The 22698-nt window shown below is 45.9% G+C and overlaps 1 protein-coding gene and 1 long non-coding RNA gene across 5 annotated transcripts; one reads left to right on the plus strand and one right to left on the minus strand.

The window, feature by feature from the left end:
* Positions 1-377: 377 nt before the first annotated feature.
* ELK4 (ETS transcription factor ELK4) lies at positions 378-14767 on the minus strand. 2 transcript variants are annotated; one of them, XM_047841056.1, is made up of 6 exons: positions 14582-14767; positions 11097-11425; positions 8040-8255; positions 6054-6926; positions 5172-5288; positions 378-2773 (listed from the first exon to the last, which is right to left on the minus strand). In XM_047841056.1, the coding sequence occupies exons 3-6, from the start codon at positions 8244-8246 to the stop codon at positions 2675-2677; spliced, it is 1296 nt and encodes a 431-aa protein (XP_047697012.1). In that variant the 5' UTR covers positions 8247-8255; positions 11097-11425; positions 14582-14767; the 3' UTR covers positions 378-2674. The 2 variants fall into 2 exon arrangements, with proteins under 2 accessions (XP_047697012.1, XP_047697011.1); XM_047841055.1 differs by lacking the exon at positions 11097-11425.
* LOC125155608 (uncharacterized) lies at positions 14019-22300 on the plus strand. 3 transcript variants are annotated; one of them, XR_007148287.1, is made up of 6 exons: positions 14019-14212; positions 18527-18704; positions 19079-19239; positions 20325-20411; positions 21722-21834; positions 21961-22300. It is a non-coding gene; the product is annotated as an uncharacterized LOC125155608 (long non-coding RNA). The 3 variants fall into 3 exon arrangements; XR_007148288.1 differs by lacking the exon at positions 14019-14212 and adding an exon at positions 15261-16450; XR_007148286.1 differs by lacking the exon at positions 14019-14212 and having other exon boundaries at positions 16463-18704.
* Positions 22301-22698: the final 398 nt, after the last annotated feature.

Genomic DNA, 22698 nt, shown 5'->3' on the forward strand with positions numbered 1-22698 from the left:
TTAATCATGGGAATCAGCAAATGCTACAATTGAAGGATTGTTTTTTCCCCTTCAGAAAGCCTGGTTGTTAAACATTTCCCAGCATACAAATGAGTAGATACGGGCCAGAGCAGATGAAAAGCTAAGATAACCACAGATGTCTCAAAAGCTCATTCAACCTGCTCCCTTATCTTCGCTTAGGCTACTTTTGCCCACCAGCGAATGTCCTGGCAAAGTGACTTGTGATGGATACCAGCTAGATACTGAACAGAAGTCCCCCCCAGTGAATATGGATCTTAAGTGGTATGTCACCTTTGGATGCTAAGAACACCGGATGCTCCAAAAAACATGAAGCTGAGAGTTTTCCAGGAAGGAGGTAGTTTACTAACAGAATGGTCTGCCTCATACACTTGAGCTGAGGTTGTAAACTTTCATTTGAAAAAGGAAATACACACACACACACACACACACACACACACACACACACACGCACACACTTCTCCACGTCAGTTGATCTCAAAGAGAAAGCAGATCATCAATCTCCTGAGGCCCGCACCTCTCGGAGGCTTCCGGGGTAGGTTTATAGACAAGAGGCCTCACAAACACTGGTTCCCAGGAAGCTGCTTTGACTGAGTTTTAATGGTGCCCTTGGTTCCCAGGCACCCCTGTGCTGACACAGTTAGTCATCAAAGATATTGTCTATGAAAACAACCAATGGCTTTTCTCCTTTAATTCAAAAAGATAAAATACGTTTGTGCTTTCAAAATTTAAAATATCTAGTTAAATCGAGCCATCAATACTTAGATTTAATGTACAAAATATTCATAAACCTAATAAAACTATCCCAAAGTGCTGCTGAGGTCTGATTCCAAAGAAGCGTGCCCACGAAGTGACTCCGTGTGGGAGAGAAGTCCACCGTCTGCTCCCCATCACTACCAAACATTGCCTCCAGAACCGTCGCGCACCCCAGGAGCACACCTTTCAGCCCATAGCCACTGACGAACCAGTGAACGGGTCCCCAAGACGACAGATGTGAAGACGGCTCCCTGAATGTTGTCCCTCCCTGACTAGTAACTAACATGCATGTCTCACACTGTAGCTCCTCCACACTGTATAGAAACATATTTAAAGTGAATATTCTACATCTGGAAGATGCTGGTTCCTATCAGTGTCATTTGGAGCCCTCAAAACCTTACTCCCTCATTCCATTTGGTTTGGGACTCCATTACAGAACTCCTTCTCGGGTTAAAAGATGAGGTTCCTAACGGGCAGTGTTGCAGTGCTGGTCGTGGCATATAATCTAATCCTAGGCTTTAAAAGCCAAGTTTTCCCAAAGATTCCACTGTGATGTTGGTTATCAATTCAGCTTGGACTATCCACAAATCTGTCTCCACCTGGGGCTGAGTACCATATGATAATATTTTATAAATGTGGTTTATGTAGAGATGAAGGCCTACGTTTTTCGCTACTACTGTGAACAATCCAATCCCTGTACATGAGCATTTCCAAACAAATTCTGCTGCTCTCTAATAAAAAAACTTTTTTTCAAAGACATAACATCTTTACCTCACTATAGATTTGGAGGCTTCGCTTTGCTTTTCATCTTCCTAATTACATCTTTAAAACAATCACAACCCCTAACAACCTGAAATTCAAAAGATAAAACATGCAGTGAACAGAAAAGAAAAGTATCTTCTAACTGGGAAAGAAAGCCCCACATGTGGTTTCAAGTTATTCAACTGAATGCTTTACTCAGAGATGCCTCGAGATTTCACAACCCAGGTTCATCCTAAAAGCCATCACTTACCATCCTGTACATATCACGGGTGTGTAATTATACCACCAGCGAGCTGACATTTCTGTGCTAGAGATGGGGTCCCCTATTCTCACCGGTTGTTGCAAAACGTGGTCGTAAACCCCACGTTTAAAAATCTTCCTATGCTGAAACAGACCAGGCTCCATGCTGTTCACAGGTTCAGACAAGATCACACACACGGCTAAGAGACCCACCCGATACAGGTAATAAGATGCCTTGCCGTGGACTGCTTACACATGTTACAGTTCAGAGCAAAACAGAATCTCCCCAACAGTACTGCTCTAATCTTACTTGGTGTGAACAGGAAGGAATCCTTTTCCTTCACTGCTCATACATAGCTCACTTTTAGTTTTTCAACAGAACACACTTAGTCCTAAAGACATGGCCAACTGCATTTAACATTTCTTCAACTAATACACTCAAAGCATAAATGTTTTCCTGGCCAAAGGGTCCCGATAAGGCAGAAGGAATAACTTTGTTCTTAACTGCTCCTACAAAGCATAGCTAACTGCTAAACCCCACCAAAAATTTCTTTAAACACAAAGCTCAAAATATTCAGGAGGGAGGGAAGGAGGTAGGGAGCTAGGGAGGAAAGGAAGGAAGGAGGGAGGGAGGGAAGGAAGAGGAGGAGTTAGGGAGGCAGAGGGCAAGGGGGAGGGAGGTGGAGTTTGGACTCCAATTAAGGCATTTTTATATACAGTCCAACTTGAGTCATAGTCAAAGGGAATCTTAGAAAGGCATTTCAATGGGGAATGGCAAAAATCACAATAGTCTATTATCAGCATTGTAGAACTATTAATCGCTCACTTCAAATGTAATCATGTCGAGTGTCTTTCTGTTTCTGTACTCCTTGGTTCTCTCATTCCACAAGTGCATAGGTTATGTTTTCTGTAGATCTGGGGAAAATGGGCCAGGGGTGGGTGGTCCATCCAGGCCAGACACAGTGAACGGTCCATGACTGTTCAGTACAGAAGGAAACTGAGAAAGAAAATAAAAACACATTATCATCCTATTACTCAGCCCCAACTTTCATTTTCTGTCCCTGCTACATTCCCTGAGGCAGAAAATGAAAGCCACCTGCAGTGGCTCACGGGACAAAAGTAGTAACCGTTTATCATGGAAGAACATGATGTCACGGCAGAAACTTTAAAGAAAAAAACCTGTTCGTCCTACATGTTACATATTACAGTCTCCAGCCTACCTTGAAGGAAGGAACAAACCTATGAGGCCTTCCCTTATAGCCAAAGGTATACAGGTTTACATTAACTTCATATGAAAGTTTTAAAAAGTTCAGTAAATGACAACACACACGACAGAGAACAATTCAATCATAAAACAAATTGCAGACTGTCAAAAAGAGGTCCGGAAAGAGATGCCCATCTATGAACTCTACAACTGGTATAAATAGAGGTATTCATCCTAGAAGAGCCTTCCCCATCATGTATTCTAAGACCAGTTCTATAGGGAGAGTCCGGGCTGAAGCCACATGAGCACTGTAGCTTTGCCAGAGGTCTCTGGTCACTCTCTAACTCAATTATCTGTGAGAGGCAAAGAAAAACATAAAAATATGAAAAATTCTCAACGCTTTCTAGTCAATAACTTAGAATGTTTTACAAAATAAAAAAATGCAGAAGTAGGAAGATTTTTAATTTTCCTTTTTCCTTACCATTTCATTTCCAAAAGAACAAATGAGAAGTTAAATTACAAAATATAAGAAAATCTCCCAAGGAGTCTCCCCTAAATAAGTGAATGAACCAACCAAAATAAACTCTAGGAGTTAAAAAGTCTAGGTGTCTGAGGCAAAATGATGGTTAAAAGCTGTAAGACCCTTCCTATGATCTTGGCTAAGGGATAACACAATATCCATTTTTTTTTAAAGAGTTTTTTAATGTTTTATTTATTTTTGAGACAGAGAGAGACAGAGCATGAGCAGGGGAAGGGCAGAGAGAGAGGGAGACACAGAATCCAAAGCCAGCTCCAGGCTCTGAGCTGTCAGCACAGGCCTGACACGGGGCTCGAACTCATGAACCGCGAGATCATGACCTGAGCCGAAGTCAGACGCTTAACTGACTGAGCCACCCAGGTGCCCCACAACATCCATTTTTTAAAATATGTATTTAAAATGTTGATAAAGGGGCGCCTGGGTGGCTCAGTCGGTTAAGCGTCCGGCTTTGGAGCAGGTCATGATCTCAAGGTCTGTGAGTTCGAGCCCCACGTCGGGCTCTGTGCTGACAGCTCAGAGCCTGGAGCCTGTTTCAGATTCTGTGTCTCCCTCTCTCTCTGGCCCTCCCCCATTCATGCTCTGTCTCTCTCTGTCTCAAAAATAAATAAATGTTAAAAATTAAAAAAAATAAAAATAAAAAAAATAAAATGTTGATAAATATCAATTCTAAATGAATGAGAAATGGGCGTATTTGATAAACTATACTCAAAATTTTTCTCTTTTTTTTTTTAAACTTTTTTTTTTTAACTTTTTTTCCAACGTTTTTATTATTTTTTTGAGACAGGGAGAAACAGAGCATGAACGGGGGAGGGTCAGAGAGAGAGGGAGACACAGAATCTGAAACAGGCTCCAGGCTCTGAGCCATCAGCCCAGAGCCTGACGCGGGGCTCGAACTCACGGACCGCGAGATCGTGACCTGGCCGAAGTCGGACGCTTAACCGACTGCGCCACCCAGGCGCCCCAAAATTTTTCTCTTTTAAAAAGCCTCCAGTAAAAAAAAAAAAAAAAAAAAAGCCTCAGGTAAAAGAGAAAAGCTATGTGCAGATCCTCCTGCAAATTCTCACACACACACACACACACACACACACACACGTGTATATTTTCTTCTTTTTAAAAAAAAAAAGAGAGAGAGAGATTTCTAGCATTTAAAATGACAAGGAGGGGCGCCTGGGTCGCTCAGTTGGTTAAGTACTGACTTCAGCTCAAGTCATGATCTCACGGTTTGTGGGTTTGAGCCCCACGTCGGGCTCTGTGAATGCTTGCTCAGAGCCTGGAGCCTGCTTCAGATTCTGTGTCTCCTTCTCTCTCTGCCCCTCCCCCACTTGTGCTCCGTCTCACTCTCTCAAAAATAAATAAATGTAAAAAAATAAAATTTTTTTTAACGACAAGGAAAGGAAATCGGGCAGGTTCAAAATCTACAGTACTGAACAATCCCTGGTCTAACTCAAACGTACGTCACAGTGAACAATGGAAAGGAGACGTTGGCTCTATTTGTCGGAGCTGTTCGCTGGCTAGAAAATCAACACTTGGAAGGCATGTTTGTTAAACACAAGTTTTATAATGATGAAACCAAAGGGTGAAGACACTGCCTTTTGGCCCCACTCTTCGTGGACCAGGCCCCAAGTGCAAGAGACAGACCTGTGGGTGTTTTACCTGGAAGAGTGTGTTAGCACCTTGCAGCCTGGCTGGACTCAGGGGAGCAACAGGGCTGAGAGTGCTCCAGAAGTGGATACTGGAGAGCAGGGGGCTCGGCGTCAGTAAGATGGGCGTCTGCAACACACAAAACAGCAACGGTCGCTGAGGACTGTTTCAACCTTATAATAATACACCGGCAGCCCTGAACCCAAACATTGTCCTAGTCTCTGCCCCAAATCTCTCCAAAATTTTATCACGAGGGAAAGCTCAGAAATTATTTTTACTCGCTAAGAAAGGTCAAAATGTCTTCTCACCTGTCTTTTGTAGGGTCTTTCTCAAATACAGAAACCAATCTGGTCAAGCAGGGAGAAGTAACAGGTAACTAAGTCACAAACACGGTTCCCCTTAGTAACGGGCAGTCTGGGAGTCATGGATTTGAGGTTACGGGAGAGGTGACTGGAGACAAGCAAGTGAAGAAATGGCTAATGTAACTGTGCACACTTGCTACTCAACATCACACCAGTTGTTCTCACGTTTCTCAGAATTTATTGTTTTCCAGCTTTTGAGGTTATCGCTGTTATTTTATAAGATACCAACCAGTTCTATAAGACCAAAAAAAAAAAAAAAAAAAAAGAGAGAGAGAGAGAGAGAGAGAGTAGTTGCTTTAGGAGGAAGTTGGAAAATATTCATCTGCTTGCAGAGACCATGAATCCTTCACAACACGACTCCAAACCTTTCACTGCAGCGATCCTGACTGGGTGAGGAACGGGGTGACTTTCACAGGGTCACAGCTAACTTTTCTAAGACAAACCTAAATAGCAGCAGGAGAACCTGATGTTATAAATTCGGGATCTGTTTAAAAAGGTGAGTCGGTGGCGCTAAAAAGAAGGGGTCAGTTACCTGGGAGAACAGCGCTGGCGTGAGAGAAGCCGTGGGGAGAGACGGGCTCAATATTCCCAGCGGGCTCGGGTCGCTGCCCGTGATCACGAGGATGGGTGCCAGCTCTAACCCTTTGGGTTTCTTGGATCTCGAGGAATTCCTTGTTTTGTCCTTTTCCAGCAAAGCTGAATCCTGGTCTTTAGGCTCCAGCGACAAGTTCTCTGGAAGTTCCATGGGCTGAGAAGCCACCGAGTCGATGTCTGTGTCAAGGTCAGGGTTAGGGCTCAGCGGCGGCGAAGGCGTCCCAGGAGGCTCCTGCACAGGAGGCGGCGCGGACGCACCAGGCGGGGTGGCAAACGCGGTCGTTACGCTGCAGGCGGAGGTTGGGGCTTCCAGGGAAGGCAGTTTGGGGGAAGCCAAAGTCTCCAACGCTTGGAGAGTTTCTTCTGAGGATGGAGAAAGGCTTGGGCCGACCGACAGGACGGCGGCCACGGGTTCAACTGGTAGCTTCTTGGAAGGCGTTGTTACGAATTTGATGACGGACGGTGTTGGCTCCTGAGGAGGTTTCTTCTCTGCCAACTTCTCGGCTGGGTTCTCGAGCTTGATCGGCTTGAAAAGCCTCTTGTTGGAGGAGTTCAAAGAGTTGAGGGTAAAGGAGGAGTACAAGCCGGAGTGTATGTAGTCGTTGCGGCTGGAGGTCCTGGCGCCAGGCTGAGGCGGCCTCTCCCTGCCCCCGCTCTCCGCATCTCTGCAGCTGCTGGTGACTTCGCCACAGCCTCCGGCTTCCCCGTCCCCCTCAATCCTGCCCACCGTCATTGGGTCCATTTTCAAGATCTCTGGGTAAGAGACAAACTTGTACACAAACTTCTGACCATTCACTTTTTTAATGATATTCTGTAGATAAACAAAATAAGCATTCTTACACTTTCTCATAAACTTACCTCCCACAGCTCACGAAAAAGCTGACCTAATAACAGACTCTATTTGGCAAGTAGTTTACCGGAGAGCTTCAAAATCATCTATGTTTATCTAGCCACACCAAAGGCAGTTCCTACCACCGTGGAGCCCAAGTTGAGTGTTTAAGTGTCTCATTAACAACTGAACCAGTATGTTACGTAAAAGGGAGATTTCAATTGCTTAACACTCTCAACCAAATATCGGCATTAAGTCAAAAATCACTGAACTGCAACTTCAAATAGTTCCAAAGGTACAAGCCATACGCATCCTGAGGAAGCAAAAAGGAACAGAACGTTACTTCTGCTGAAGTTTCCACTTCGTTCTGAAGTTCCAGTTGTTTCTTAGACAGACAGAAAAACTGGTTAAGATCAAGCTCTTCAGAGCGAAACAAATTAAGATCTCAGCTTCTCATTCCAATTCTATCCGTTTTGAGCCACTTATTGTACCTCAGTGCCCAAGAACGTATCCAAAATTAAGAACGTATCCAAAATTAAGAAATTAAACAAAAAATAAATGTTAACTAAGAAACCAAATCTGTGCACTAACAGCTCTTCTTCAAGGTATTTGTGTTCCCTGGGTTAAATTAAAAAGTAAAAAGTAAATAAAGCTAAAACACAAGCATATGTGTGACAATTTTTAAGTCATGATATACACAAGAATGTTTCTTTTAGCCTTGAAATCTCCTATTTTCTGCTCCTTATTCCAACCCTGTGCTCATTTTTCCTTTAAAGATGACTGCAATTAGGAACAAAATATGTATGAGGAGTGGAACTCTGCAGAAATAGAGCTGGCACACTTACGCATTTCATCCCAATTCCACACTGCTGAAGTTATCAAATAAACTGGATCAAAATAATCCAAGGCAGTCTGTGATCGTTTTGCAACGTACACAAACATCGAATCGTTATGTTGCACACCTCAAGCGAATATAATGCTGTGCGTCAATTATGCCTCGATTTAAAAGAATTTGAAATTAACCAGGACATGAGTAGTTTCATAACCTCAACAGAAGAGAGGAACAGGTCTTATTCTGAGGTGGATGCGTATTACCTTTACATAATAGTATCGGAGGGCTCGGCTGAGCTTGTCGTAATTCATGTTAGGCTTGTTCTTACGAATCCCCCAGAGACGAGCCACCTCTTCTGCCTGCAAAAGCTTGAACTCCCCATCATTAGACGTCCAGCTGATCATGTGCTTGTTCTGAGGCTCCTGTAGGAGCTGAAGGAGGAACTGCCACAGGGTGATAGCACTGTCCATAGCAGTGAGCTGAAAAGAGGCAGACAGGGAAGACATGCGATGGTATTAACAGCCACCACTCCCATAACAAACACCCTATGCCAGGCGCTGTGCTCTAAATGGATTACTTCATAGCATTCCCCCAATAATCCTACAAGACAGATACTACTGCGGCCTCGTTTTACATTTGAAAATACTGATTCAGAAAGAGTTAAGTCACTCCTTGTCCGAGGCTGCACAGGTAATTGGTGGAGCCGATGTTTAAACCCAGGCAATCTGGATCTAGAGACCAAACTCGGAAGCATGCCACACTGCTTAAGAAAAGTCTTGCTGGGAGATAAAGTGAGTTCTTTAAGTCCCGGGAGCGGTCTCGGATGATGGCCAGTCACCGGAGGACCACTGCCACTACGTTTTAACTGAAAATCTCTTCCTATCCTCCGAGACCACCCTTTCAGCATCTATACAAATCAACCCAGTTGGTTTATCTGCCAGGATGTGTGTGTGGTGTGTGTGTGTGTGTGTGTGTCACAGTGGCCCAAAGATATAGGGAATAGTCTACCTGTGCTCCACTGGCCTTTCTCCTCCAAACAGTTTCCGTTCTCATAAATTAATTTACATTTAAATTGGCAGCACTGAAAATTCAACAAAATGCTCCCTGATTTATTTGACAAGTTCTATCACCATTCTGCCCACAGAGCTTCCATCTGCATAAATTACTTTTTTTTTTTTTTTAAGTAGGCTCTACGCCCAACATGGGGCTTGAACTCACAGCCCTGAGATCAAGAGTCGCATGCTGTACCAACTGAGTCTGCCAGGCACCACCACACATCCTCTTTCATTTGATTAGTAGCCTTTATGTGATTCTCAAGACATGAAATTAAAAATCTTTCAACATCTCAGGTTTCAGGATTTCCCTGTTTCGGCCAGAGTTTCTCAGCTTTGGCTCTATTGTTCGGGCCAGATAATTCTTTGTTCCTGGAGGCTGTCCTGTGCACTAGGACAGTGAGTTTAACTCACTAGATGCCAGTAGCACCTCCTGACCGGTTGTGACAATCAAACATGTCTCCGGCCATTGCCAGATGTTCTCCTGGGAGACAAAATCATCCCAGTGGATACCACTGGTTTAGGCAACAGAGCTGCAAGGAAATGTCCTCACAGAGTTATTTTCTTCACAGAACTTCAAGATTCCCATTAGGAAGAATTCTTTATGGCAGAAACTCTGCCATCCCAAGAAGCACCGTATATACATAGCACATCCTAAGAAGCCTGTAACTGAACTATCCACGCACAAGAAAACAAAAACAAAAACCCTTCCTTTCTTTATCTAGGAATGAGATCTCAAGGGACCAAAATAAGACTTGAAAACAAATTAAATCAATTCCATTAAAATACTACAAAAATAGGTAATTTGGTTGACATCAAAATGTAAAACTTTTGAGCTGCAAACAATATTGTCAGGTGAAAAGACAATCCTCAGAATGGGAGAAAATATTTTCAAATAAGAGGCTTGTATCAGAAATATATAAAGAATTCTTACAATGAAAAAAAAAAAAAAGAAGTAAAGGAAGGTGCAAAGACATCTCTTCAAAGAAGACACACAAACTAGGGCACCTGGGTGGCTCAGTCGATTAAAGCACCGACTTCGACCCAGGTCATGATGTCGCAGTTAAAGAGTTCCAGCGTGCGTCTGGCTCTGTGCTGACAGCTCAGAGCCTGGAGTCTGCTTCAGATTCGCTGTCTCCCTTTCTCTCTGCCCCTCCCGCACTTGTGCTCTGTCTCTGTCACTCTCAAAACTGAGCATTTTTTAAAAAGCGTACAAAGAATAATTAATTTTTTAAAAAAGACAAATTGACAATAAGCTCATGAAAAGATCCTCAACATTAGTTATTAGGGAACTGAAAATCAAAACCACATAAGATACCACGCCACACCTACTAGGATGGCTATAATCAGTAAGACGGACAATAACAAGTATTGGCTAGGATGTGTCGAGAGTGAAACCCTCATGCATTGCTGGCAAGAATGTAAAACTGTGATACTTCCTCAAAATGCTAAACAGAAATACGATCCAGCTATCCGGCTCCTAGGTACGTACCCAAGAGAACCGAAAATACATGTCCAACAGACACACTTGCACAGGAATGGTCACAGCAGCATCATTCTAGAATATCCAAAAAGTAGAAACAACTCAAATGTCCATCAACAATGATGAATGGACAAGCAAAATGTGGTGTGACTACTGGAATATTATTCAGCCGTAAAAAAACAGACTTTAGGGGCGCCTGGGTGGCTCAGTCGGTTAAGCGGCCGACTTCAGCTCAGGTCACGATCTCGCAGTCCGTGAGTTTGAGCCCCGCGTCGGGCTCTGGGCTGATGGCTCAGAGCCTGGAGCCTGCTTCCGATTCTGTGTCTCCCTCTCTCTCTGCCCCTCCCCTGTTCATGCTCTGTCTCTCTCTGTCTCAAAAATAAATAAACGTTAAAAAAAAAAAACAAAACAGACTTTAGTACTGGTACATGCTACAACATGGACAAACCTTGAAAACATTGTGTTAAGTGAAAGACACCGGCCACAAAGGCCACATATTTTATTTCGATTTATATGAAATGTTCAGAATAGGCAAATGTATCAGACACAATGTAGATCCCAGGTTGCCAGGAGCTGGGTGGAGAGAAGAATGGGGAGTGACTGCTTATGGGATGATATAAATAAAAGACTGCAATGGTGGTTACACAACTCCTTGAATACACTAAAACCACTGTCTTGTACAACTTAAGTAGATGAATTTTATCTCAAAGATGTTAAAAACACTACAAACATTACAAAAGCACGGGCCTCAGAAGCCTAATTCTAACAATGTGTATGTAACTCACAAAGGATAGGGTCCTTAAGGGTCAACTATTTCCGCTCCCAAAAAAGGCAGGAGAAACCGAAGTGGAAGATTTCTGGGTTTCCGTAACTTTTCTGAGACACTCAAAAATGTCTTCCAATAATCCTCACTCGTCCCTTTGAAGCCGGCTGTGCAGATATGGTCATCCAAAAGCAGAGATGGGAAAATAATAAAGAACAGAAAGCAGGAGATGTCCCCAGTCACACAGTTAATGGAGAAGCTGAGGCCATGAGTCCAAGTCTTCCATCAGAGTCACACTCTGTTCACCAAGGAAACCACTCCCTGGATGCATAACAGCATTCCTGCCAGCAGCTGGGTATAAAGAAGTATTACATATTAGATACTAAGTGACAATAGCCTAGAACTACGAAGTGCAACTTTAATATTAAGTAACCATGTCCACTAATCTCTGCCATGGCCTCACTTAAACTGAGTTGAAAAGGTAGTTTTAGGGGCACCTGGTTGCTTAGTTAAGTGTCCAATTCTTGATCTCAGCTCAGGTCATGATCTCACGGTTCATGGGTTTAGGCCCATGAATTGTCAGGCTCTACACTGACAGTGTGGAGCCTGCTTGGGATTCTCTCTCTCCCAAAATAAATAAACTTTAAAAAATAAAGATTAGGGGCGCCTGGGTGGCTCAATTGGTTAAGTGTCCGACTTCGGCTCAGGTCATGACCTCATGGGTCATGGGTTCGAGCCCCACGTCGGGCTCTGTGCCGACAGCTCAGAGCCTGGAGCCTGCTTTGGATTCTGTGTCTCCCTCTCTCTGTCCCTCCTTCACTGATGCGCTCTCTTTCTCTCTCTCTCAAAATTAAACATTAAAAATAAATAATAATAATAATAAAATTTTTAAAAAGTGGTTTTATATTATGATCCATCAAGTATGGGGGGGCATCATTTCTCTCAATTTACCAGAGATAATGATGCCTGTTTACGGCTTTTAATTACATATGTTTAACACCTAAATGATTTTTTTCAGTCTAAACCTGCTCAAAGTACTTTCTAATAAATTTTTAGCTTAACCAAAGAACTGTCTCCATATTTCCAGACATCATCTTCATATCAATAATGCTTATGGGGTTGGGATGTGGGCATGTGTGTGTGTGTGTGTGTGTGTGTGAGAGAGAGAGAGAGAGAGGAAGAGAGAACACCAGTGGGAGGGGAAAGGGAAAGGGGAGTAGGGGAGAGAGGGAAGGGAAAAGAGAACTGAATCTCAAAACAATCACAAATTTGGTACCTCTAATTCCGTTTGTTTTTGGAAAAATTCCCAAACGAAATCCGAGAATATTAATACCTATCACATAGACAATGCATGGATCCTACAGGTTAATAGCGGCTAAGATATGCACACAAAGACACACATAACCATCCACATCTCCACCACGAGCACACAGGTGCCGTCCTGAGCGGAGGGGAGGCTCCCGAAAGTACGGAGGCTCCCAAAGGGGCTCGGGGTACACCTTCCAACTCCCATCTTCCCAAGCTGGTTACTAGGGGGCCAGGGCACGGACAGAGTCAAGTGCTGGTGGGCGCTACTTCAGGCCGAACTTAGCTGCCCTGGGAAACGCTGAGGCTTCTTTAGGACTCAGCAGCGCCTCCGGGAGAGGAGGTTGTTGAGAATCAAAGAAAAACGGCCTTGTGGTTTTGGAATGAAGTACTGGAAAAGAATTGTCTTTTCCCAAAAACTAACAAAGATATAAAATGGACATCTCCAGTGGGTACCTTACAGGAATGTTTTCTTCATTCAATTCTAACAACCGGTTATACTCTTTGACTGAAAAGTTGGTGAACCTCTGGGTATACAGTCAGGTTGAGCCTCTTCTTCATTTTAGTTCCTAAACGTGTGCTACTGATATGAAATTCAATGATTTCCTCAGCCATAAAAAAGAACGAAAAGGAAAAAAAAAAAAATCCAGAAGACAATTAAAAACGTGAAACGAAAAAACAAAAAATACAAATACTTTTATTCTAGCTATTTATCAATAAAAACCTTTACTTTCCTTCACAGGAAAACCCACGTTTTCTAAAATGACAATTTTAAAAGAGTTCTTCAGAAGTCTGATGAGGGCAAGAAATACGTGTTGCAAATCAAAGAACTGATTTTTGAGGAGTTAATGTTGGAAACAGAATTGATTCTACCTTGACACTCGAAAGGTAGCTCTATCCCTATGCTAAGCTGAAAGAAGGTATGTTGACATAACCAACCTATCAGGGAAAGGAAGTCTCCAGTAAATGAAACTTTTTCCACCCTAAACATGTTTATAATACACATAGTCCAGTTGCTGCGGTGACCCACAGCCCGACTATTTTTCAGAAACAGCAGCCAAAACCCAAATAATAAATGTCTCCAAATTCAGCGTGCTGCTTAAATAAAGCAAAACCAAATTATGAAATGTATCAAGACTTGTTTCGAATCAAAATCATCATCGTTGAAAAATAATCAGGAGTCTCTTAACTGTACCCTATATTAAAACAATAGTAAAAGCATAGCTACATTGTGGTCAAACTCGAAGAGCAGTATTTCCCTAAGAACAAAATGAATTTCACTCATGCAGGGAGAAAGGAATTCCTGACGGGGAAGGGGTGGTGAAGGGGTGGGAAACTGAATCACAGCTACATGTTAACGAAAACACCGCTGACAGTCCTAAATATTAAAGCACCGAGTCTTCCACGTAGCGGGGTGGTGGCTGGGAGCCGGCAAAGAGATGAAATTGTCGAGATAAGGAGTAAGACTCCACAGTCTTCAGGTGAATGCCCTAAACTTCAAACAGCAACATCCGGGGGAAAAGTCAACTGTGTATCCTTTGACTAGTTCAGTCAACAATACCCCTGATTTCCTGCCGAGGCCACTTAATAGCCCGCCCCCCCAAAGGCGTTTCCAATTGACCCTCCCAGGAACCTAGAAACGACCAGCCTCGCCGCAGCTGTACATTAAGCGGAAAGTAAAGGGGGCAGGGGGCTCGCGAGAGAGAAGTAGAAAAAGAAATGAAACTTGACACCGGATGAATAGCGAACTTGGGGAGAGGCAGAGACTCGGGTGACCTTGTGCCCCGGAGCAGATCAAAGTCCGGGGAAGAGCCGCAAACTCACGCGGCCTCGGTAAGCACTGAATTACTGTACTTTCATTTTCCAACTTCCTGTCACCACAAAGAGTCAGAATTCGACCCCCCCTCCCCGAGGCAAAAAGCCACTGCCACCCGGCGCCCCAGGGACCTCGCGGGACTAAATAAGGGGCGAAGCAGGGGACGGGACGCGCCGAAGTCCACCTGCGCGCCGCGGGGCAGCGGGCGGGGCAGGCCCCAGGGGAGCGCGTGTCCGCCCGCCCCCGCCGCCACGCTCACTTCCTGTTGTGCCGCCTGCCCCCCCCCCCCCCCGGGCCCGGCCTCCGCCCCCGCTCCCGGGGGGCGGCGGCCGCGAGCACCCGACGGGGCGCGGGATGGACGGGGGCGCGCGGGGCCGGCCGCTCACCGAGGCCGCGCGCGGGGCTCCCTCCGGGTTTCCGCCTCGAGCGCGATGCTTCTCTCCGCCCGCCGCCTCCTCACGCTGGGAGTTCGAGGACGGCGCGGCGGCCGCGGCGACCCCCGCGGCGGAGCCGGAGAAGGCGGCGGCGGCCCAGCCGAGCCCGCCGGGTGCCCGCAGCCGCCCGCATCGCCCGCCGCCGCCGCGCCCGCCGGGGCTCCTCGCGCCCCGCCCTCCCCGCCCCCGCACGCGGCGGTGGCGGCGGCGGCAGCGGCGCGGGTCGTGGGGCCGCTACCCGCCGGGCGCGCGCTCGGGGCGTTCCTCGCCGGGGCCCGGCCTGCCAGTCTCTCCGCGGCCGCCGCCACTCTCAAACCCCCCGGCTGCGTCCGGGCCCCTCCCCGGCGCCGTAGCCGCCGCGCGTCACTTCCGGGGGCGGGAAGGGTGGGGCGGCTGTGGGAGTAGGACTGCGAACTGCGGCCGTCCAGAGCCCCGGGTCCGGGGGTCCGGGGGTCCCGGGGTCCCGGGAAGCGGGTGTGCGCGTGGGCGCAGTGAGGGTGCCCCCTGGAGCTCCGCACTCGCCGCTCTCCGCCGGACTGAGTGGCTACTAACAGCTTGCTGAAGCGCCCGACAGAGTAGCAGCACCAAAGCTGCCATTTGTGCGGGGGTGAGGGGGGGGACACCGGGAGGGGGGGACACCTCGGAAGGCCTGGGGCCTCACCGCATCTCCCGCGCCCGATAGTGGAGGTGGCGCTCGCCGGGACCACCTTTGTTGTTGCTAAGCTGAAGCGTGAGGGCTTCTCTCTCCCGGGCCACTTGTCCTGCCTTGCCCCTGTCTAGATGGACGGGGGAGTGGGTGCCGCTGCAGCTTGTTCATCCAAGTACCTGCTCCCAGGACGCTAAGAACACCCCCGGTGAATATTATGTCAGCACTGTGGCTCGCTAGCTCGGGGACTGACAAATGGAGTCAGACCTGGAATCCAGTCGTGGCCTTGTCCCTCAGTAACTCCCAGATCTTACTTAGTAACTTTAACCTCCCCAAAGCTTCATCATTTGTGAAATGGAGAGAACCCAGTCTCAGAGTTGTGATGATTAAAGCAGATAAGGTGCATAAGTCACCTAGCAGAGTTTCTACCACATAGGTTCAAGTAAATAGACTTCCTAAGGAATCAAGCCACACTTGATATTAGCGACTAGTTGAGTAATTTAGCAGCAGCAGAAGAGATGTGCAGTCTGTAAGCTGGACTGCTGAACCCTCGAAGAAATCGCTTGCATATTCTTTTTAACAAGAAGCCAACTAGGCTGATGTCTGAGTTACTTGGTCATATAGTAGCTGTAAGACCTGCAGTGAGTTACTTAACCTCTCTGAACCTCAGTTCCTCATGTTAAATGAAGATGATAATGTGCAGCGTTGCTGAAAAGATCAAATGAGATAAAGACTATAATGTGCTTCATGCATTTCCTGGCACATAGTAGACACCCAGTAAACGATGATATCGTTTACTTTTGCCTCCACTCACCCCCCCCCATTGAATTCAATTGAATTCAATTGAATCAATAAAATTAATTGAACTCACAGAGTAAAATATGATCCTATAATCCCTTTGTAGGCTTTTGGAAGAGAATTGGCACTTCATTTTATTTCCAACCTCCTGCCTAGTACAGAGTAATTGTAACACGGAGGCATTCCTGTAAGACCGGCGCTACCAAAAGATGTTAGCTTTCTAAAAATAATTTCACCAGAGGATGTAAACATATTTTCATTAAGAGGAAACCTGCAATAACTGAAAAACACCAGCACTCTTGGCCTCTCATATAAAAAATTTTCCTTACAGCAGTTTCCATTTTAGAAACCGAGAGGAAAAAATAAGAATTATTAAGGTAGGCTATTTAAGATACACTCTTGGAAACATTTGTTTATAGAAAGATTTCATTCTAAACCTTGTCTCAAGAACAGTTAAGGCTAGTGGAGCTCTTCTACAGACTAGCCTGTTCTCCCCAAGCTACAGTAAACATCTGATTCAGCCCCAGGGTCTATTGTATCACAACCCCTTTAACACTGAGCTGATAGTATTGTCAATTGCAGTGTATTTTTGGAAGAGATCCTACTTTGGGAGTTCTTAAATTAGTCCTAGCAAGTCTGCTTTTAAATTGACTTTTTTTTTTTTTTAAATAGTACATGTTGACAGCAGAGAAACTAGAAGATAAGTCAGATTTCAGATTAGTGAACTTGGTGGGGGGGGGGGGGCGGGTATTGTGCCTGCTTTTCCCACTCAAGATTCTATAAATACAGAATCTCTCTCCATGGTTCCTCACACAACAGATGGTTGTTTTTGCAAACTCCATGGTGGTTATGTTGCTTTTTTGTTACTTTGGTCACTTTCTCACTCAATAGGTAGATTTCCAATGGTAGCCTTGGCTACTCAGGGCTATGCCAATTAAATTTGCAGATTTTCTTTAAATACCTAATATGTGTTCTTCTGCTTGAACTGCCCTAAAATTGTGTTTTTTAAGCAATCGAGTTATCCCAGCCCTGCCAGCCCTGCTCCCCTAATTTAATTACATTTCCTATCCCAAGAACACCTAGTTCTTACGATTATTTCTTCTGAAAGCAACTTCCCTTTCCCTCTCTTCGTTTTCACTGCTTCATCATTACCCCAAATTAGTGTCCCTTTTTTCTAGAGGAATATTTCATGGACTCTGACTGAGCAAGCATGGAACCATCCGATTGCCTGTTCTGTCTTCCCCAGCGATGTCTTGTAGCACATGAAATAAACAAGAGAGAACTTTAGGTCAGAGGAAGCGTCAACACCCCCAGATAGGGTCAGATGTGAAGTATGGCTGACACCAAAGAATAAAAATCTGGGATTTCTGGGTTCTAGCTTTTCAATCTCCCTAAACTCCAGACTTGATCTTCTTGAGAAAATCCTTATGACTTATCCCTTCTGGGCCTCACTTTCAACATCTTTAAAAAAATAAAAGATATTCATACCTTTCAGCTTGTAGTCTGTGGTGGATGGAGGAAAAGAAGAAGACAGTCGATCGAACTATGCTTTGAGTACTTGTTGAATGACCCTATAGTTATGACATTTGTAGGACTTGAAATGGTAAGGTTATCACCGAAAACAGAATGCAGGCTAACTGGATACTGAATATGGCAGCATTTGCCAACCCCACTACCTGCCAAGGCCCTAAAATTCACCAAAGACAACCAGTAACATGCTGGTTAGAAGTATCTTTACACTAAGACTATTTTTCTGGGCAAAGAAGTTCCATCCCCAACAATAAGACTTATAATCAGAGGCTATTCAAGGTCCAGAGAAAAACCCACGAAAAGGTCCTTGAATAAGGTATTTGTAGCCTCTGAACTATGAGGGAAGCTCATGGAAAAATCTTTCAGCCCTAGCTGTAATCTTCACCCAACTCCCTGTTTTCCCAGAGAGGACGTGACAAGACATGACTTATTGCAGTTACGTGCCTGGGGCGTAGTACCTGCCTAACACATTTCATGACCTATCCCAAACACACCTCAAAAATAACTGCATATTCTTTTCTTCATTGGAATCTACACCCAGCCTACTTCTTTCCTCCTCCACTAAGGTTTTTTTTAACTTAAAACAATTTTATTGGTCTTTGAAACAGGTACTTTCTCTTAGCTGTGAAAATGGATACAGAATATGTACTAGAGAAAAAGAACAGAACCGATCACCTCTCTCCCAATTGCCCTTTGCAAAAGATGCAACTTGGTTGACAAAAGTTCATGAGATCCACCTTGTGGGTAACCATATAAGATTCTGTGTGGTTTGACTAACTCATTGTAGGATACGTACTTCTCTGAATTCTAAGCCAGAAGTTTTGCTTCCTCTCTTGTGTGTTTTATGGCAACTGACTTGAAAATTTTTTTTCACTTAAAATTAATTCAGATATGACCACCGAAAGGTTTTGTTCATTTTTTAGGAATTGTCGGTCGTGGACCAGCGACACTGGCACCCTCAGAGACCATTATTACTATCCACGACTTCCATAGATTTTAGAGTCCCCCCGCCCCCTGCATTATCTCTTTTGATCCTGTTGACACAGACAAAGAATTCAGCTAAGGATCCAAAGATGCTGGGGAAGGAAAAGTCAGGCTGGGGTAAGTGCAGCTTTTACAGCGGTGTGCTTTGTGGTGAGGAGGGAGAGGGAGGGAAATTACCACCTCCCACCGCATTCAGGAACATTTCCGGAAAGAGGTGGAGTTTGAAAGACTTGGTGCTAATTCAAAAATGTGTAATGCCAGCTTTTTTCTGCCTTACTTTATTTATCCAGCTGCGAAACAAAATTAGTTTTGCCATGCTAAAGAACGCATAGCTGGTGAGTTGGATACCCACTTCAGAAGTGGGACACAGCCACCGGCTTCCCTCCTTCAGACTCTCAAGGAAGAAAATTTGAATTCTGTCTAGGCTCACCCCATAAAATTGGGAAATTGTTGGTCTACAGGGCTTAATCCCCCCTCCTTCTTTCTCTCAGATTGCCCCTGCTTCTCAGAAAATGCCGCTGTGATGCATGTAACCGATTATGTCTAGAAATCAGACTCCAATGACAGAGCCCGGAAGTGGAGGGAGAACAGGGGCTCTCCTATGATGGAAAAGAATCCGATGACACGGTCTCATGGAGCAAAGAGAATTCTGGTTAGGTTTTGTTTGGAATCCTCTCCCTGCCCTGTGTGTGTATACCTTATCTGTGTTTTTCCGCTTCCTCCCCACCCCCAACCCCAGCCCTCTCCCTCGGCCTTATTTTTCTTTCCCTGTCTACTTTTCCTTTCCCTTAATATTTTTAAAGCTTATTTATTCACTTATTTTGGTAATCTCTACACCCAATGTGGGGTCAAAGTAAGGACCCCAAGGTCAAGAGTCACATGCTCTTCCAACCTAGCCAGCCCGGCACCCCTTTCCCTTTTTACCTCTCTGCCTTAACCCTGCCACTGGCAGCCTTGAGAATTTATTAGCCATGAAAAGTGGTCCTTAGGCCTGAGAAGATTTCATATCAATAAATGTATCTTTGGGAGCACAGGGCTGGCTCAGTTGGTAGGGCATGTGACTCTTGATCTCAGGGTTGTGAGTTCAAGCTTCACGTTGAGGGCAGAGTTTACATAGCAAAGAAAGAAAGAAAGAGAGGGAGGGAGGGAGAAAGAAAGAAAGAAAGAAAGAAAGAAAGAAAGAAAGAAAGAAAGAAAAGAGAAAGAAAGAAAGAAAGAAAAGAGAGGGAGGAAGGGAGGAAGGAAGGAAGGAAGGAAGGAAGAATTAAGCAATGCTTTATAAAATATATATGTAATTTTTAAGCATTAACTGTGTGCCGAGCACTGCAGTGGACACAGGAGATGCAAAGAGGACCGAGACCAGTCTCTTTCTTTAGAAGTTTCTAGAAGAGGAGGGGCTACAACCCATTGTGACACAGGAGGGGGTGTTAGTTAAATAGGGGTGAAGACTGTGCTGGGGGAAGGGAGGAAGGTCAGAGGCTCCTGGCGTCCTGGGACGGGGGTACTTGGAGGAAGCGGGAGAGGGTTTGGAGGGCCACGTTCTGTTTGGGATGCTCTGCCTGTTCCCCTGCCCAGCTGGGCTCATGGGGCCGGCTCCTACGTTAGGTCTCAGCTCAGCTCCGATGTCACCTGCTCTAGGGTGTGTGACCTCCACTGTCTTCTGTGGCGGCCAGCGCTGACCCTGCTTGTGGCCTTCACCACGCTCACCTTAAGTTTCTTCTCTGTTCCACCCTTCAGACCGAGTCCTCCAGAGGAGAGCCTAGATCTCAGTCACCTTTCCAGTCCGGGACGCGGTGGTGCAGGCCCTCTGCCAGGTGCTGCTCAGTAAGTACTAACGGGGCGACTAGATCAGCGGGGCCAAGGGGGGCCCGGGCGCAGCCCAGCGTTGCTGACGGGAGGTGCGGGTGCGCCAGACCCAAAGCTTGAGCCCGCCCCCCTCGCCTCCTCTGCTCGGTGCGGCTGCTCTGGCCTCTCCCGGGTCCTGAGTTCTCACCTCTCCATCCTGCCGGTCAGCACGGTTGCTCTTGCCTGTCCTAAGAAAACTTCCCCTTCAACCATCAGCCTATCTTTTCCTCCCTTTCAGTATCAAACTTCAAAAAATAATGGTTTCTATTTGCGGCCCACACTTTCTCAGCTTCCACTCACTCTCCAATCTCCCGGATATGTCTGCTGTCCCCACCACTGACTCTTTGAGGCACCACCCCACCCACCGTCTCCCAGTCCTCCTCAGGCCCAGCTTAAGACATCCCCTCTTTAGGTAAACACTCTCTGACCTCCAAAGCAGGCTTAGGTGTCCCGTCTCGGTGCCTTCCAGGAGACGCTGGGCTCTCTTGGCCTCCATGATTCTCCCTCTAGCTCTCTAACCAGTTTTGGTCTCCTCTGTCTTCGGACTGTGGTCCCTCGACTCATGCCCCACGCGGGACCTCATTCTCTCCAAGGCTTTCTTCACCACCCAAAATGCTGAGGACCCCCAACCTTTATTTCTGACCCCAAATTCTTCCCTGACCTCTGGATCCCTGTCTCCCATTCCCTACAGGGTTTTTCCTTCTGAATATCCTCATAACCTTTCCATCTCAGAATATATGACTTGAGGGGTGCCTGGGTGGCTCTGTCAGTTAATCGTCCAACTTCGGCTCAGGTCATGATCTCGTGGTTCGTGGGTTGGAGCCCCGCATCGGGCTCTGTGCTGACAGCTCGGAGCCTGGAGCTTGCTTCAGATTCTGTGTCTCCCTCTCTTTCTGCCCCTCCCCTGCTCTCTCTCCCTCTCTCTCTCTCTCTTTCAAATACAACTAAACATTAAAGTATACACATGTATATGTATATATATATGTACATATATATGCATATGTACATATATATGCATATATATATATATATATATATATATATATATATACCTTGAACTCATTGCCTATACCTGCCACCTGAACCAAATCCTCCTTCCTTTTCCAACTGAAAGCGCCACCCGGACCGCTCAGGCACCCTAACCGTTCCTTCTTCCTCACTCTCCGTACGCATTCCATGGTCTGTTGTACCTCCTCTCTAGAATATCTCACATCCATCCCCTCCCCAGGGCTCTCAGTGTCTCTTGCCAGGACTACGGCAAGCCTTCTGCTTTCTCTCCCGGCTTCCAGGCATGTCAGCCCACGTCCACACTGCCACGAGGGAACCTTCTGGAACACACACTTGACTGCGACACTCATCTGTTTCAGAGTGTCCAACAATTGATTTCCCTGCTGCTTCCAAGGTAAAGTCCAAACTCGAACCTGACAGACCTGTGATGGGCAAGGTTTAAAGGCCACGTCACCCTTCCGGTGATCATCACTAATCACTGTTTTGGTCAGTGACCCTTTCCATTCCGATCCCTTTTCAGCCTAATCCAGCCTCACGAACTACAGGCCCTCGAACACGTCCAACACCACCAGGACTCCAGTCTTTTGTCAATACTGCTCTCTCAGCCTGGACCGTCCCCTCCACTCCACACAGTTCCCTGAAAGCGAACAGTGTGGCTGTCATCTTCGCACAACCCATGTGTCCCAGCCTTGTGCCTGGCACGTAATAGGGACTTAGTAACTTTTGAATAAAGAGCTCCCAGGTTTTTAAAAAAAAAAATTTTGGGGGCGCCTGGGTGGCGCAGTCGGTTAAGCGTCCGACTTCAGCCAGGTCACGATCTCGCAGTCCGCGAGTTCGAGCCCCGCGTCAGGCTCTGGGCTGATGGCTCAGAGCCTGGAGCCTATTTCCGATTCTGTGTCTCCCTCTCTCTCTGCCCCTCCCCCGTTCATGCTCTGTCTCTCTCTGTCCCAAAAATAAATAAACGTTGAAAAAAAAAATTTTTTTTTAAATAAAAAAAAAAAAAAATTTTTTTAATATTTACTTATTTTGAAAACGAGAGAGTGAGATGATCCCAAGCAGGCTCCTCACTGTCAGCGCAGAGCCCAACGCAGGGCTCGAACTCACGAACCGGGAGATCATAACCTGAGTCAAGATCAAGAGATTAACCGGCTGAGCTGCCCAGGCGCCCCAGAACTCCCAGTTCTTAGTGTCACCTCTTCACTGCTTCTCCCGGCCCCGGTGAGATGTGATTGTTGCTTCCGGGCTTCATTCATTTAAC

Source organism: Prionailurus viverrinus, chromosome F1 (genome assembly GCF_022837055.1).
Source record: "Prionailurus viverrinus isolate Anna chromosome F1, UM_Priviv_1.0, whole genome shotgun sequence".
NCBI classification, from domain to species: domain Eukaryota; kingdom Metazoa; phylum Chordata; class Mammalia; order Carnivora; family Felidae; genus Prionailurus; species Prionailurus viverrinus.

Excerpts from the sequence above, each read along its gene's own strand:
- ELK4 (XM_047841055.1), bottom strand. The coding sequence starts at position 8,246 with ATGGACAGTGCTATCACCCTGTGGCAGTTCCTCCTTCAGCTCCTACAG. Across the intron at positions 6,927-8,039 it reads TCCGATACTATTATGTAAAG|AATATCATTAAAAAAGTGAA; the intron begins GTAATACGCATC and ends GTTTATCTACAG. Across the intron at positions 5,289-6,053 it reads CGCCAGCGCTGTTCTCCCAG|ACGCCCATCTTACTGACGCC; the intron begins GTAACTGACCCC and ends TGTGTGTTGCAG.